The sequence below is a fragment of the Phaethon aethereus genome, assembly GCF_964289735.1.
Source record: "Phaethon aethereus genome assembly, chromosome: 2".
In the NCBI taxonomy this organism is placed as follows: Eukaryota; Metazoa; Chordata; class Aves; order Phaethontiformes; family Phaethontidae; genus Phaethon; species Phaethon aethereus.
This window is the reverse complement of record NC_138582.1, coordinates 31,007,438-31,022,849: the sequence shown is the minus strand read 5'-3', so window position 1 is coordinate 31,022,849 and position 15,412 is coordinate 31,007,438. Positions and strand designations below refer to the sequence as shown.

At 40.7% G+C, this 15,412-nt stretch overlaps 1 protein-coding gene across 1 annotated transcript; it reads left to right on the top strand.

Annotated features, from left to right (window-relative positions):
• Window positions 1-328: 328 nt before the first annotated feature.
• Window positions 329-12,472, top strand: LOC309402440 (carbonic anhydrase 3-like; the record flags this gene model as incomplete). Its single annotated transcript, XM_081996269.1, has 7 exons — window positions 329-365; window positions 442-639; window positions 3,804-3,922; window positions 5,874-5,966; window positions 7,845-7,910; window positions 11,180-11,335; window positions 12,353-12,472. 7 exons carry the CDS (start codon window positions 329-331, stop codon window positions 12,470-12,472), a joined length of 789 nt encoding a protein of 262 aa, XP_081852395.1.
• Window positions 12,473-15,412: the final 2,940 nt, after the last annotated feature.

Genomic DNA, 15,412 nt, shown 5'->3' with positions numbered 1-15,412 from the left:
CCCTCGTCCCGCTCCCGGGGCAGGGCAGGCTGAGGCGTGCCCTGCCGGAGGGCGGTGAAGGCAGCCGCCGGGTCCCGCCGGCATCCCGCTGCCTCGTCCGGGGCGGGGGGAAGAACGGCTCTACCCGCCCCCGCGGCCCCCCACCGCCCGGCGGCCGCCCCCTGCCCGCCTCGCTGCCTCCCGCCGCCGCCCTCCCCTTGCCCCCCCCAGGGGAGGCCGCGGCTGTCTATAAAAAGCCCCCCGGGGCGGGAGGGAAGGAGAGAGGGAGGGAAGCGGCCACCCCAGTGCCGCAGCCGAGGGCGAGGGAGGGGGTGCGGGCATCGGCGCCATGGCTCAGTCCGTGTGGGGTTACGACAGCGACAACGGTGAGTGGGGGCGCGGGGCCGCCGGGCGGGCCGGGGCTGAGCCGGGCCGACATTTCCTTGCCTTTCCCCCCGCCAGGACCCGAGCGTTGGCATGAAAACTACCCCATGGCCAAGGGAGAGAAGCAGTCGCCCATTGAGATCAACAGCAAAGACGTGCAGCACGACAGTTCTCTCGCCCCTTGGCACGCCAGTTACGATCCCGGGGCAGCGAAAAGCATCCTGAACAACGGGCGCACCTGCCGAGTCGTCTTCGACGACACTTTTGATCGATCAGGTCGGTTTTTTGGTTCAGCTTTTGGGAGCTGTTAGAATTTGAAGTTTGCAAAAGCGCTGGGAATCAAAACGCATCCTGTGGTACCTGGCCTACGCAGGCTGGCAGAGAAGAGTCATTTGGGTACGTAAAAAAGGTGCTGCCAGAGTTTATTCTGGTGGATTCCAGCCATGTTTAGGTCCACTGTAGATGGGACAGGGAGGCTGTAGCTGCAGGGCCACCCCAGAAATACAGACTCAGCTGGAAGGCGGACTTCTCTTCCCCAAGCCGCCTCCATCAAGGAGGACACCGCAGCCTCAGGTTTTGTGGAAGAGGAGAGAGTGTCAGCCGGGGGTTTTTAGTGTGTGCTCTGAGGCACTTTCGTAACACAAAACTGGTGTGTTTCCACCAGCTGTGATCTTGATTTCTTCTCTTGGTATGGGAAGTCTTAAGAGCCTCCACAGCCCGGAAAAGCTATGAAAATAGCATTTATGAAAATAGCATTTCATACCTTCTGGAAAGCTATGAAATGGCCTTGTTATTTAATTGAGAGAGAGCAGTCTCTAATCTCTAAGTTAAATTGTTCAAAAAATGATTCCAGAGCTGTATCAGTGCATAGCTCTGAATGCAGACAGGCAACAACAGTCAAAATGAATAAATTCACAATACCGCATAATGTGAAAACATCTTGAGAGCATGCGGTATTGATCAGTCCTTTATCAAGAAGGAAAGCAATCTAATTAGTGGAAAACAGAGTTACTTTTCATTGTATTTTTCTGCATCTGCTTTGATGGCATTTGTATTGGGATTTTGTTCTTAGTAAGCTATATAATTAATGAAATATATCGGCAGTGCATTGAAAGATCCCTGTCTGTCTTGTTTATCTTGATGAGCTCATTGTTTCCTGGGACTCCGTTATTTACCATTACAGCTATCTGTTAATGTTCCACATCTTGCAGAGGAACCTAAGCTATTTAGAACAGGGATCATCTTTTTGTTATGTATTTGTATGGTGCGTTAGTATTTATTACTGCAGTTTCTACACAGTGGCCTCAGACAAACCACAAATTACACTTTTGATATAACATGGGATGCTTTTCCATAAGCACTGCATAAAATCAATGCCATGACTCAAAGCATGGGAACTAAATTGATGATGAACATTTTCACATGGTGGTTCTGCTCTGTCTTTGCAGCTTCCTAAAGGCTGAAATGCTTAGACAGAGGCAGCTCAAGAACATGTCTGCCCAGGGAATGGTATTGGAGAAAGACTCTGATTTGGCCAAGCAGAGTGCAGCCCTTCCTCTGAATCATCTTCCCTCCATTCTCTCCCCACCTCTCCCTTCCCTGTCATCTCTCTTGTACCTCTGGACACCCACAGTGTGTACATTCACTCCCTTCTCTTCTTACCAACTTCCTGCAGGCTGCTGGACTGTAGTTCAGGGGTCAAGCCTTTCATAGGGATGTGTCTGATTGGAATCAAATACAATGTTTGACAGCCATGAAAAAAACACATGAGAAAGCATTTTATAAACATTACCTTCATTTGTTGGCTTCTGTGGTGGCAGCAGCTGAGAATAAGTAGTAGTCACGGATCCGATTTTAACTGGAAAAAGAAAACTAGCTTGAAGATAGCCTTTTTTGGATCTAATCCCATGGCAAATTTTGAATGTTAAAAAGATTTATGCTAGAGATATCTACATACCATTATGAAGTGCTGTTTCTAAATGCTTCACAGTATTTGACCTCTGGAAAGGACCACTTGTGGGAAATGACTGCTGAATAAGTTTCCAAATCGGATACTGATTTAGCTTGTAAATGTAGGTAAATCACATAAATTCAGCTCCTGAAAGTTCCTGCCTCCCTTTGATTCCAGTGTGAAATAGCAAGCAAATACTTATGAAGATTTGTGCCTTAGAGTCTATGACTTATTTTTCCTACATCCAAAAGTGAAATAATAATGACAACAGCTATTATTATTATGTGGCATTATATTTTCCATTAAAGTCTTCTACAGAAAGTTTACTCAATACTATGTTGAGGTAGTTACGATAATTTATATATGTATGAACAAACTCAAGAAATGAACTGCATGCCTAAAACTCAACACAGTGCTTTGTTTCTGCCCCCTCCAATGGCTGTGACACCTACCAACTAAAAAGAGAAACTGCAAAGTTAAACCTCTTGCTCTGTGTAGGTATTCCAACACATATGATATCGAGAATTAATTTGAGACCATTGGGCATGAGGATTTAAATATTTTTTCAATGTTAACTTTGAACTTCAAAGCTATTGGTGGAAGTTCAAACTTGAATGCTATTTAAACAAGGTCTTCTGGCACTGCAGTTGTGAATCGCATTATCAGCTTTCTCTGTAAGGAAACACGTCTCATTCCTGCCTTAGGTAATGAATGAAAAATATATTTGAGAGCTTATCCTCTAAGCAGTCCCTGCTCAAAAGAACTCCCAAACTGAAAGAGCAGGTGTAATGTTTTGAAAGTCAGAGCTGATGTAAACTGTCAGACTGATGTGTGGTCAGCATTATTTGGCTAAGAACAGCAGAAATAACAGCTTCTCGTTTTGTTTCATTGGTGGTAATGTTAAATGTGGACTATAGCTTTTGCTTGCTCAAAAACACTTTTCTAATTCATTTGACCTAAACTTTCTTCTCTTCCCTCACTTTCAAGAAATAGATCCTTCCTTTTCTTTTAAGCAGCAGCAAACTATGCTGTAAGCATTGTTTAGTTGTCTGAACTGTAAAATGTATGCCAGTCGTGGACTAGAGGTACGTTTCAAAGCACCTTTTGGTTGATTTCACAATCCTGTCCCCAACCATTTCACAACAGACCATTTCTTGACAAGAATCAGCTGCAAATACCTTCCTTCTTCCTCCACAACAGGAACTATAGTGTGTCCACTTGCCAAGAGAAAAGGGGCTTGTTGTGCTTCTGGGGTTTGATTCTGTGCTTGACTCACAGCTGCTTCCACAGTTTTCACATCAAACAGGACTCTTCCTGAGCAGTAACAGAATTCAGCCCCAGTCTTGTGAACTGGTGAGTGTTGTGACCCCCAGAGCCATCAGCTGGATTTACAAGAGGTGCTACACACTTTTAAAGTGTGGGTCCCCATTCAGTAAGCATGTGTGTCAGCATTTTGTAGGCTAGTGTTGATGCAGATTATCAATTGCAGTGCTGAGAGGTGGGCCGCTCACGGGAGCCTACAGGCTGCGTCAGCTTCACTTGCATTGGGGTTCTTCTGATGACCATGGCTCTGAGCATGTTATAGATGGGGTGAAATATGCAGCAGAGGTAGGACTTATTTTTAATAGTAGTTTTCAGTACTAATTGGGATTTGACTGACTGTGCATCTGAACAGATTAACCATTCTCCCTTTTGCAAGTGTTTAGCTATGGGTTTTTCTCTAAAATCTATCTATGAAACTTGTGAATATTCATGAGCGTGCAGTGGAATAAGTTGCATCTGCCAACAAGTGTATCTTTGCAAGTATATACTAACATGGAATTTGCTTCTTCAAGCAAGAGTTTTTGCTGGTATTTTAGAATGTTTTAAAAATATTAGAGACAAAAAGTGATCTTTTATTTCCAAATAGGAAGATCTGTTTCCTGCTGATGTTTTTTGGCTTTTAGCCGTTTCTGATATAGCTTGAATTACTAAGTTACTTTCAGAAAGCGTTACTAATTAATAGAAAAACTAATTTAAAAGCACATTTGATAAACGGACATTCAAAATTAGATCCGCATTAAAACTGATTCAGAGTAGTAAAGAGTATCTTCTAGTTTCTGAACATCTGTGATTTAAAATCTCTCTGTTTATTTTCGGGAACTGTGGAAAAACAGATGTTTGGGTTTTTTTCTATGTAAACTAATGCACTATTGTCCAAATTTTCTAAAATTAATGGCTACTTTAGGCCCTGAAGACTTCTTCAGGTAATAAACGTAAGTGAATTCACTATTGATGCTAATGAATTACTAGCAAATGTTACCTCCTTCCTCCATCTTATTTGAGAATAGGCTCAAAATACATGCCTACACCCAGAGAAAGTCTGCAGTAGAGTTTTCCTGCCTTCCACGTATCCCCTTAAGGTGCAGAGCTTACAGGGGCTTTGATCACCTATTATAGGAGAAAATCCAGAGACTTTACAGGGTCAGGGAGCACAAAATTGCAGACATGACTATCGGGGATGGTTTGAGGTTTTTTTCCCCATTCCTTGGCCACAGCCAAACTGTGTTAGTGTTCTACTTTCTGTGGCTGACTAAACAGACAAATTCTGCTTCCTCAAGCTATTTCTCAGGTAGTTCAAACATAGACTATCTACTTTGCTTTTGTTTACAGTACTCAAATATTTATTGACAGGAGAAGAAAACCTGGAATGTATGAAATTTTGCTAGAATGCAACCAAATATATGGGACTGCTCCACCTTTATCCTTAGCAATGATATCCTTATCCTCAAGAGAAGAGAAACAGAGCGCAATACATTAATTTATATTCATGCAAATTATTTTGCTGTTAATTATTACTGTGTCTTAAAAAAAAAGTCAAAAACTTGCATTCAAAATATACACCAGACTCCAATTTTTTTTTGTATGGCACTATGGTCAGACAGTACTTATTTTGAGATTCCACACTGCTGGTTGCAGCATTTGTCGATATGTAGGAGCCACAGATTTTCTGGAAAGAGATGTAAAAACTTGAAATACATCCTGAAAATACAGCATTGTTGAAAGTAGAAATGAGAAAGAAATGTCAGGTTACTATCTCCACTCCTGCCCAGTACAATATGCTGAGAGTAATAAGAGATACAAAACAGCAACGTATGTATTGCATACAACCTAGTGTAAATCCTTGAGCTGTTATCTGCATAACATGAAGACCTAAAACTCTGCTTGAGGTGAAGTGGATGTCACTAGGTGTTTTATGCACTGCATGTGTGCATGTCGCATGCTTGGGTTAAACTGTTTATAGTTGAATTGTCTGATTAATTTTTAAAGGTATTGTGTGGTAAAGTCCATTTTCCTTCTTTTATGCTTCAATTAAATGCAAAGTGATGCTTATAGAAAAATGTGAGCACATGGAAGCATGGGAGCAGGAATAGGAAATACTTAGGTATAGTTTTCTTCTTCATGTCCATCCCTTGGCTTACTGTGTACTGAAAACTTTTCTTAATTTAATGTAAAAGGTTGTAAAACTGTGCTGTTGGCAATTTCTTGCATGTATAACTGAGTTTTCATTTATTTTTAGTTACATATGGTGCACTGGAATCCAAAACATGGTAATTTTGCTGGAGCTTTGAAACAACCTGATGGTGTGGCTGTTGTGGGCATTTTTCTGAAAGTAAGTGGCAAATACTCACGTCTTTATAATTTTCTGTATTTTTCATCTCTAGTGCCAGGGGAAAAGCTCCCCTCGTTTTTCCCTGCACTGTATCATTTTACAGGAAAACATTCAAAGTGATGCACAGACGGAATTCACATATGTCCTTGGGCCCTCCAGATTCCATGCACTAACCTGTTCAGAGCTGACTTCTGACACCATTCGTGACACCAGTGGCACATATCATAGGTGGTATTGAACAAGAGACACACACTTCAAGCCTGGGACACTTGCTAACTTTGTCTCTGATAGCTGACCAGCTCTGTGCTGTGTTGTGTACTGAGTGAGGAGGACAGTCTGCATAGGAAGAGCGTTTCCTCCTGCTTTGTCTGCTAGCAGGTATTGTATCTACCAGTCAGCAAGGTTATGTTGACTGATTCCCATCCTTGGTCTCTTGCTGATCCCCACATGAGCTGGGAATCAAACGGAGATCAATAAACCTGCTCTAAAAAAGACCAAGTACTTGAAAGAATTGATGGTAAAAGAAGTTCACTGAACATTTTAACCTTGAAATACAGCAGCTTCCTAACAAAATAATACTGTACCAGTATTTTCCAGTTGTTTTTTCTCTAAACTTAACAAAAAGAGAGCAATCCTACTATCAAATCTGCATGTGGTCTAGGGCACTGAGAAACACTAACAGGCAGACGATCTAATAGTGATAAATTATGCAAACTGCAGCTTTGTGGCTGTCGTTTTTCCTGCAGGTGGGCATTTCAGCTTGAACACAGCATCAGATAATAGCTCTGCTTTTATTGTTTTATCACTAGTAAGCTGCTCTTGTACAAGCAATAGCAAGTGCATGTAATTAATTTTGCCACAGTGTCCCTGGACAGGCTAGATCCAATGTCATTTTAATTCTGTTACCCTGTGAGCCAGCCTGGCCTTTTTTCTTGTGGTTAGTTTAAACTGAATGTGACAGAAGGCCAGCACCTGTCCACATTCTCCCCTATGATGATGTCCTTCAATTATTTTTCTTTTGTCACTTCTTCTGGTCTATTTACCTCATTATCTCATAAAACACAACTTACATAGTATAGCATTATGTTCCTATTAACCATGCTAAAGTCAGCTAAAAGGTCTAGAAAAGTACGTAGTATCACTAATCTTCTCTGTCTGCCTTTCCCTGTTTCCTTTCTTAATCATTGGCACAGGAGCTATTGTTTTGCTCTGGGTTTGTCATATTCCATTACTGGGTTTTTGGGTATTGCTAAAGCAGAGATTGAATTATCTCCTGAGGAATTGAATTTAATCTATTTTGGAACAAGACATGGTAATAGCAGCATGTCTTATGCATACTATCTTTACTTTTCTGGGATGCAGAGCCATGTCAAAGCTTTTGGAGGTGCTGAACATCACGAACGGAAGGAATAAAGTGACCCCATAGCTTGAGAAGGTCATGACATGAATCTCATCATATGTCTTACATCAAGTCTGATCTGACTCTATATGTGCTGCAGAATGTTTGAAATGTCTGCAGGAATTCCAGCTTTTCAGGCTATCAACACTTTGCTGAGTGCTTATACATCTCTCAGTGGTTGTGGGTTGCTTTCAAACCAGGAGCCAAGGGCTAGGCTGGTATATGGCACTGTCTGAGTGAGCAGTTTGTTCCTCAGACAGTGGGAGATATAGAGTCTTTCAACATGTTTTTTTAATTGCAAAGCCAGTTACTCGAGTCTGCTATTCCGGATGTTCTTTTAACACACATAATTTTGTGTCAGTCTGTGCTGGATGCTCTGAGAGTACTGCTGCCTAACTTGACAGATGGGATGTACTGAATTTCTTTCAAATACTGTGGAACATGAGGAAAAAAAACAGTACTTGTGCTTTGCATTACAGGTTGGAAAAACTCCCAAACCAGAGATGAAGAGAATTCTTGAAGAAATTGATAACATTAAGACCAAGGTATCAAAACAATTTTTGTGATATAATGCAGTTGAAAAGCAGCAGAAGCAGAAATAAGAAGTTCAGATTAACTTTTTGGCATCATTCTGGTACCTAACAGTAGCACCAGAGGTGATACATTGGACTGTGGAGCAAGACACTTTCTTTTCTTTAAGTAAACACATAGCTCCTCACTTCTGTAAGTATTCTTGTTGTGAGGATTTTGTATCAATCCTTGCATGCACAATTGATAGTCTTATTGATACTGCTCTGTAAAAATATGCTACTGTGCAAATATCAAGCAGAAATTAAAAGCTTGTTGAATTTGGGGACAGCAGTGGCCAAAACAAATACATATAGTTGAGTTAGAAATTTAGTTAGCCTGAAATGAGAAGAAACTACTAGGAATGATGGAGCGATCTCACAGTCAGTGTAAGGGAGTTTAAAAACTTTATTAGTTTTAAGATGGAACTGAATTAATTTATAAAAAGGATTACATGGTACAGTTTCTGCACTACTCCTAGGTTCTGTCTTCCTATGATAGTAGCCCAAATAGCATTGCAAACCTATTCTAAACTGTTTTCTGGTTTAATTAATGATGTAAGTACCACAGTCCATACCTATTGCATAGATACAACTGCAGAAGGGACTTCTTTACAGAGAATTATGATGCTGCATCTACTGTTGTTTAACATAAACCTAACCTCTAGGTATTCTTTAGGAATTCTGCTTCATTATAAGCTTTACGTTTCTAATGACGCTAAAAGACAAGTCTCTTTTTTATTTGACATTGAACATAACCACCACATCACCAGAACCGTATTTTACAAATTTTGTAAGCTTTTTCTTTCAAATCTAGCAGAATTTCTTGCATTTCATTTATATATGTATGTACTGCCATTGATGTGCAGGCCTGAGCCTGAAATCTGTTCTCTTGAGAGAACTGAAGGTCATTTTTTTGCCCTACCCATTGCTCCCCCTGTTGTGTCAATGACACCTGTCTTGATACGGATTCAGCTTTATCTCATAATCCCTATATTGTTTTTTGGCCATTTACATGCAGAAGAGCTTTGCTGCAGTTAATAAAAAGTTGGTCAATCATCCTATGAAACACTGTGTCATGCAATGATGACAAGATGGCAGTGATATCCACTCCATTACATTCTATATGAGACTGCCTAACTGGAGATTTTATGACTTCTAACAAAAAAAAAATGAAATCTGATTTTCTACATACAGATACTCTCTGTAGTCGTTCTGGAAAAAGCAACAGTTGAAGAAAAGCAGAGAAAGATCGGTGCATATGCAAACAACCGCATCTTGTATTTTATCTCTTGTACTTATTTTCTTTCCTGTCATCACATATATTTTACTAAGATTACTTATGTTTCAGGAAAGATTAACGGATGGTATCACTAGTGTATTTAATGCACATTCAGTTTCAATTGATATGATGCATTATAGGCAGAGTTGTTTCTTGGACATTGTACTGTATTTATTGAAAAACAGAATTTTGTTTGTGAGGTTATTTGCAAACTCATACTGAACTTACAGAATAATTTTTTCAGGAAGATTTGGATATCTGGATATTTGGAGTTGTGATGTTATTCTTTCTACCCATATTTTCTGCAAGGATGTGTGGAAAAGATTCCAGCTCCTCCCATTGCTGTTTGTAGGGTAATACTGTGTTCCCATCTAGAGAAGTTTCTTCATGATAGGAGAAGGAATTAGGAATAGTAGATTTTGCTTTCCAGAACTGTATCCTAAATACTAGTAGAGAACTGAACTTTCTTGTTTAGTTCTTGTCGCCCTGAGTGGACAAGGAAATCTCATCACAATCCTGTGGAGATACCCTCTTGAGTATCCTATTCAGTGGAAAAGAAAGACTTCTCAGGAAATGTTGCCTGGTGTCAGTTCTCCCTTGCTTGGTGATAATCAGCTTTAGTTGCAAGACATTCAGAATCCAGTACTTTTCGAGGAAATACTTCAATTTTTTACATTAAGTGTAATAGTGCCAGCAAAAAAATTGAGAGCGTCACCATGACAATGTAATTAGAGCACAATTTTGGGAGGAGAGAGATGCAGATTTAAATTCCTTCACATAGAGGAGAAGACTGTAACAAATCTGGGATAAATGCCTGACCACTGTTCTATTGGATAAAAATGGTACCAGTACCTGCAGTGCCACAGCCTTTAAATTTTATCCCAAGTGGCCCAAAATAAAACATAATTTTGATAATTCCAGAATAGGAAAATGTAACAATGAATTTTCCTTGGTTCCGCACAATTCAGTTTGTAATTTCTTTTAATGTATTAATAGAATCAAAATGTCAGTTGTTATTGATGAGGTCAGCCGTATGAGGTTTAATAAGGCCAAGTGCCAGGTCCTGCACTTCGGTCACAACAACCCCAGGCAACGCTACAGGCTTGGGGAGGAGTGGCTGGAGAGCAGCCCAGCGGAAAGGGACCTGGGGGTGCTGGTTGACAGCCAGCTGAATATGAGCCAGCAGTGTGCCCAGGTGGCCAAGAAGGCCAACAGCGTCCTGGCCTGTATCAGCAATAGTGTGGCCAGCAGGAGTAGGGAAGTGATTGTGCCCCTGTACTCGGCACTGGTGAGACCACACCTCGAATCCTGTGTTCAGTTTTGGGCCCCTCACTACAAGAAGGACGTTGAGGTGCTGGAGCGTGTCCAGAGAAGGACAGCGAAGCTGGTGAGGGGTCTGGAGCACAAGTCTTATGAGGAGCGGCTGAGGGAACTGGGGTTGTACAGTCTGGAGAAGAGGAGGCTGAGGGGAGACCTCATGGCTTTCTACAACTACCTGAAAGGGGGTTGTGGTGAGGTGGGTGTTGGTCTCTTCTCCCAAGTAACTAGTGATAGGACGAGAGGAAATGCCCTCAAGTTGCACCAGGGGAGGTTTAGATTGGATATTAGGAAAAATTCCTTGACTGAGAGAGTGATCAAACATTGGAACAGGCTGCCCAGGGAGGTGGTGGAGTCACCATCACTGGAAGTGTTCAAAAAACGTACAGACATGGCACTTCAGGACATGGTTTAGTGGTCATGGTGGTGTTGGGTTGATGGTTAGACTTGATGATCTTAAAGGTCTTTCCCAACCTTAATGATTCTGTGATTAATTTCAGGGCAAATGCTTGACAGGAAGAAAAGGAGACTGATCTCTTGCATGAATCTTGGTATTTAATTACTTCCTTTATAATAACAGAGATACTGATGTCTTCTGAGATGCATATTCCTAGAGTTACTGTAGAGAACTATTTTTTGTTTCTCTAAGGGGAAAGAGGCTCCTTTTCAGCACTTCGATCCTTCAATACTTTTCCCCAAATCTCGGGACTACTGGACCTACCATGGTTCGTTCACTACACCGCCCTGTGAGGAGTGCATCACTTGGATTCTCTTGAGGGAGCCGATTGAAGTCAGCTCAGACCAGGTAAACTGCAGCCAGTTCTGCTATTCCTTTAATAGTTCTCAACAGTGTCTCAGTGTATCAGTGTGATGGTTTTCAAGCCCTATGTTACGTTACATATATTTTGATAAGGAAAACTTTAGCTGAGGACTGTGAGAAATTGCCTGTAGAATGGACTGTTGAAACAGACTGTAAAACTGACCTTGAGAATCAGGCTCTTTTCCTAGACACCTTCTGGAATAGCTTCAGCAGGAGTGTTCTTGGGATCCTGAAAACCTGTGTAGGCAGAAGTGCCCCTGGGCCACAAAATTCAGCCATCACAGCAGCCTCGGTTCATTCTCTGTGCTTCAACATTAAGTGGCAAGTGAGACTAACGGTTTAGCTGGTTTCCCAGTTTAAGAAATTGCTCGTCCAGATCTTGACTTCTTAAAAGCTGTGAGTGAGAAGGATCAAACTATCTGGAACATGCAAACCTGAATGTTAATCCAAATTAATGTACTAATTGTATTCATATAGCTCAAATGTGCATTTACACAGGAAAAAGAATAGAGAGCCAGTCTGGGTAAGGTGACCTTTTTAGTATTGTTGTTATAACTTTTGGTTATTTATTGTCATTTATCCTGATGAAAGGATAACAATTAACAAAGCAACACTGAATTTCAATTAATTTGTAGAACAGCTAAGTGCTGAATTCGTGATTGAACTTAATAATACAGTTGGCATACATTTCTCTGCCTGACAGAACAAAATATGAACTTCTGCAGACCAGCTTTTTGTATCAGACTACCTTGCGTAGACTTAGATGTGCATCCTCCATCACGGATAGCCATAGTTTCACAAAGTGATTTGACTGCAGTCCAGCTCCAGCAGGGTCACAGGAGGCTCCTATTCTTTTTCCACATTGTGAGTGTGGGTCAGGGAAAAATCCAGAAGCAGCCCAGACAAGGGTCAGATGATGCACTGTTCTGTGGGTCTAGGTATCAAGGTCCACGCTGCTTCCAGGTGAATTCACGTGGACGCTTTAATTTTTCTTCCTTGCAGATGGCAAAGCTCCGTAGCCTTTCCAAGAATGGCGAGAACGAACCTGTGAACCCACTGGTTGATAACTGGCGCCCACCTCAGCCTGTGAAGGGCAGGATAGTGAGAGCCTCGTTCAAGTGACGTCTGAAGTCTCACTCTGCTGAACCTGAGTGAGAAAATCCCTGCATCCCAAAGTGTAGTTATTTTTTGCTGTCTACTGCTTATCCTCTGGATCCAGATACGCGTTTCTCAGCTTGAAATTCTGAGTGTTAAAACTGAATCTGATTTCGAAAACAGAAAAAATACTATATGCAAACACTAACCTTAATAAGGAAATGTGAGATATATGTGATTCTTGACCACAAATGCCTCAGCATTTATGATAGTGTCACTTCTCTGCCATGTGGTCTTGGAAGAAAAATGGGCTCAGTTTCCATATTTAAAATTAATTTAAAAGGAAATGTAGTAAAGGCAGAAAAACGAACCAGCGGTTCAGGAAAACAGAAATAACAGTGGGTCAACAGTACATGAACAGGAGGTAAAATGCCAGCACCCACAGCATCTCTATTAGTGATCTTCCTCGGATATCCCATGTCCAGTGCCAGCATCCAAAGAATGAGTTCCTCTTTAACATACCAGATTTTGCCTTCTCTCTGTTGTTCATAGTTTGTTATCCAAGATTAGATTAGTATTCTAGGGATACAGTCACACATACTCAGCTTCTGTATGTGAAGAAGTTACCTTCGTGTCATTTCAGCATTTTCTGTCTTTGCTGTGTCCTGCTGCTGCCCATTGGATCTTTTCTTCTTTCACTGTTGCTGTCATTTCACCCATCCAGCTGTAGAGTGCTGCTGGTATCATGTTGCTTTGTATTTATTATAGGAGCTTTAGTATTGCTGAGGGGGAAGTGCCTTTCTTCTGCTGCACTGTGTTACCTCCCAGGATGATGGATTTTTAGTTTTGATGCTCTGCCTGTTGTTTCAGTTTTGACATCTTAGTCTGCATATTAATGATTTCACCTATTAGGGATTTTGTTGCATATGGAGAGGGTCTTTGTGGATGACTATATGTGTCATTTGTCTTCCCCACTACTGAAAAATCCAGGTTAAGTCATGTAAGCGTTTGTTTATTAGTTAGAAACTCTAAGTGGATTCTGTTTAGCTCCACATACGATCTGAGCAAGGAATCACTGGCCAACAGAAACTTCTAAATCATCTTCCCCTGTCCTTCATCATGTAAACTTTATCATTTCAGCATGCTTCCAAAACAGCATAACACAAGTACTGTCTAGGTTGAACCCACATGCAGACTATGTGAGTAAAGATCTGCTACGTTACGTTCACCATTGGGGCGATTATTCAGTATTGTACATACAGGAGATTGGGTTGCCAAAGGTGATGCGTAAAGCCTCCTGCAAATGAAGCTTCTGGATGCCCTGTATTCCTCTAACTCATCAGTAGGTGGCAGAGGGCATTCTTCTGGAGATGTTGCCACAAGTGTTCACAGCAACATTTATGAGGGATATGTCAAAAGTCTGAAACAAGCAGGATTACACATGGCTAGCATAGGCATTTCCCAGTTCTCCTTCACTATTTCACTTTTTACCTTTACTAGAAAAATGGTGCTCCAACAGGGAAGTAATGGGTGGGCAACACTGGACAAATTCTGCTGTTACTACCAGCCCAATTCAGTGAGAATCCAGGAATGAAACTGAGGGCAGAGTTTGATCCTTTGTATTCATTTAGAACTGTTCGAAGAATTACTGAATTCCCACTGAGAATTAATATTTCAGTTTATTAGAAGTGTATTTTGCTTAGTATAAAGCAGTTTCATTTTAAAAAACAAGTTCATGTCAGCAGAAACTGAAGTACTGATTGAATCCTGTTTACAAATGTTTTGGCATTGGCTTAATCTTACCAGATCAGCTTTTGCTATTATGAGTGCAATGACATTGATTTTAAGAGTCTCTTAGATCTTCTTTAAACTCTTGAATCTGTACATCTTCTCAACACATAAAAATGTTTCTACAGAAAGCTCATAAGCCACATTTTTTTCTACTGTACTGTGTCTTACATGTAAAATTGCTTCTCATATCCATATGCAGTTGATCTTGGTGTTGGGAAAATTTCAACACAAATAACTGAGACAAGAGTTTGAGTCTTTCTACATAAAATCCATTGACTGTGATGTTTTAATCTCTTGTTATCGAGGCAATAAAACAAGATTAGTTGCCTGCACTTGAAATAACAGCTTTTGTGTCTTCAGAGAACCAATAAATTGACTTACATAAAAAATTGATTTCTGGTTTATTTCTAATGCTGAGTAATGGCTGAAAGTGACAAGAACTTACTAGAAAACCTTTCTATTCTTTTCTTGGATGCATAGGCTTGTAATACAAGTGTGGATAGACACTCTAGTGATAGCTTTTTTGGCAGTTGGAGTTCAGTTTAATATCTCGTCCTGGTTTCTCTGTATCCGATCAAACAGATCCTCAAAAATATGAGACACCAGAACAGTATCACTTGTTCCCTGTTTTCAGGTACAAAAAAAGTTTCTATTTCTTACCTGGACACAAGCAGTCTCTTACATCCCCCAAAAATTCATACATTCCTGTCTGATCGTGAGTAGCACTAACTTGGATATGAAATTTGGTTTCTTGCAAGAAGCACATGGATCAGATAGCTGAAGTGTTACATTCTGAAATTTCCTGATTAATTTCTACTTTTTCAGCACATGAATTGAACTTGTTAAAGTGAAATAATATCTTAATTTCTCACAAAATCAGATACTGAGTGCACTTTGCTTTATTTGCATGTTTACTGCATTTAAAAGGCAGAACAGGCAGAAGTTTATCAACTATTGACATAGTACTTTTGGTTCCGACAGCAAACGCGTTTGGTATGTTGGCACAAGGGAAAATACAGTCTGAAATTTATATTATTCCCTCATGCATTTGCTCTGATTCCATTCTGTCTTCAAACTACTACTACCCAAAATCAACTTAATTGCAAACATGCTTTGCACTTCGTTTTTCTCTTGAAGAATAAAGCGTACATAGTTTTGTTCCATTGCCTTTCTCCC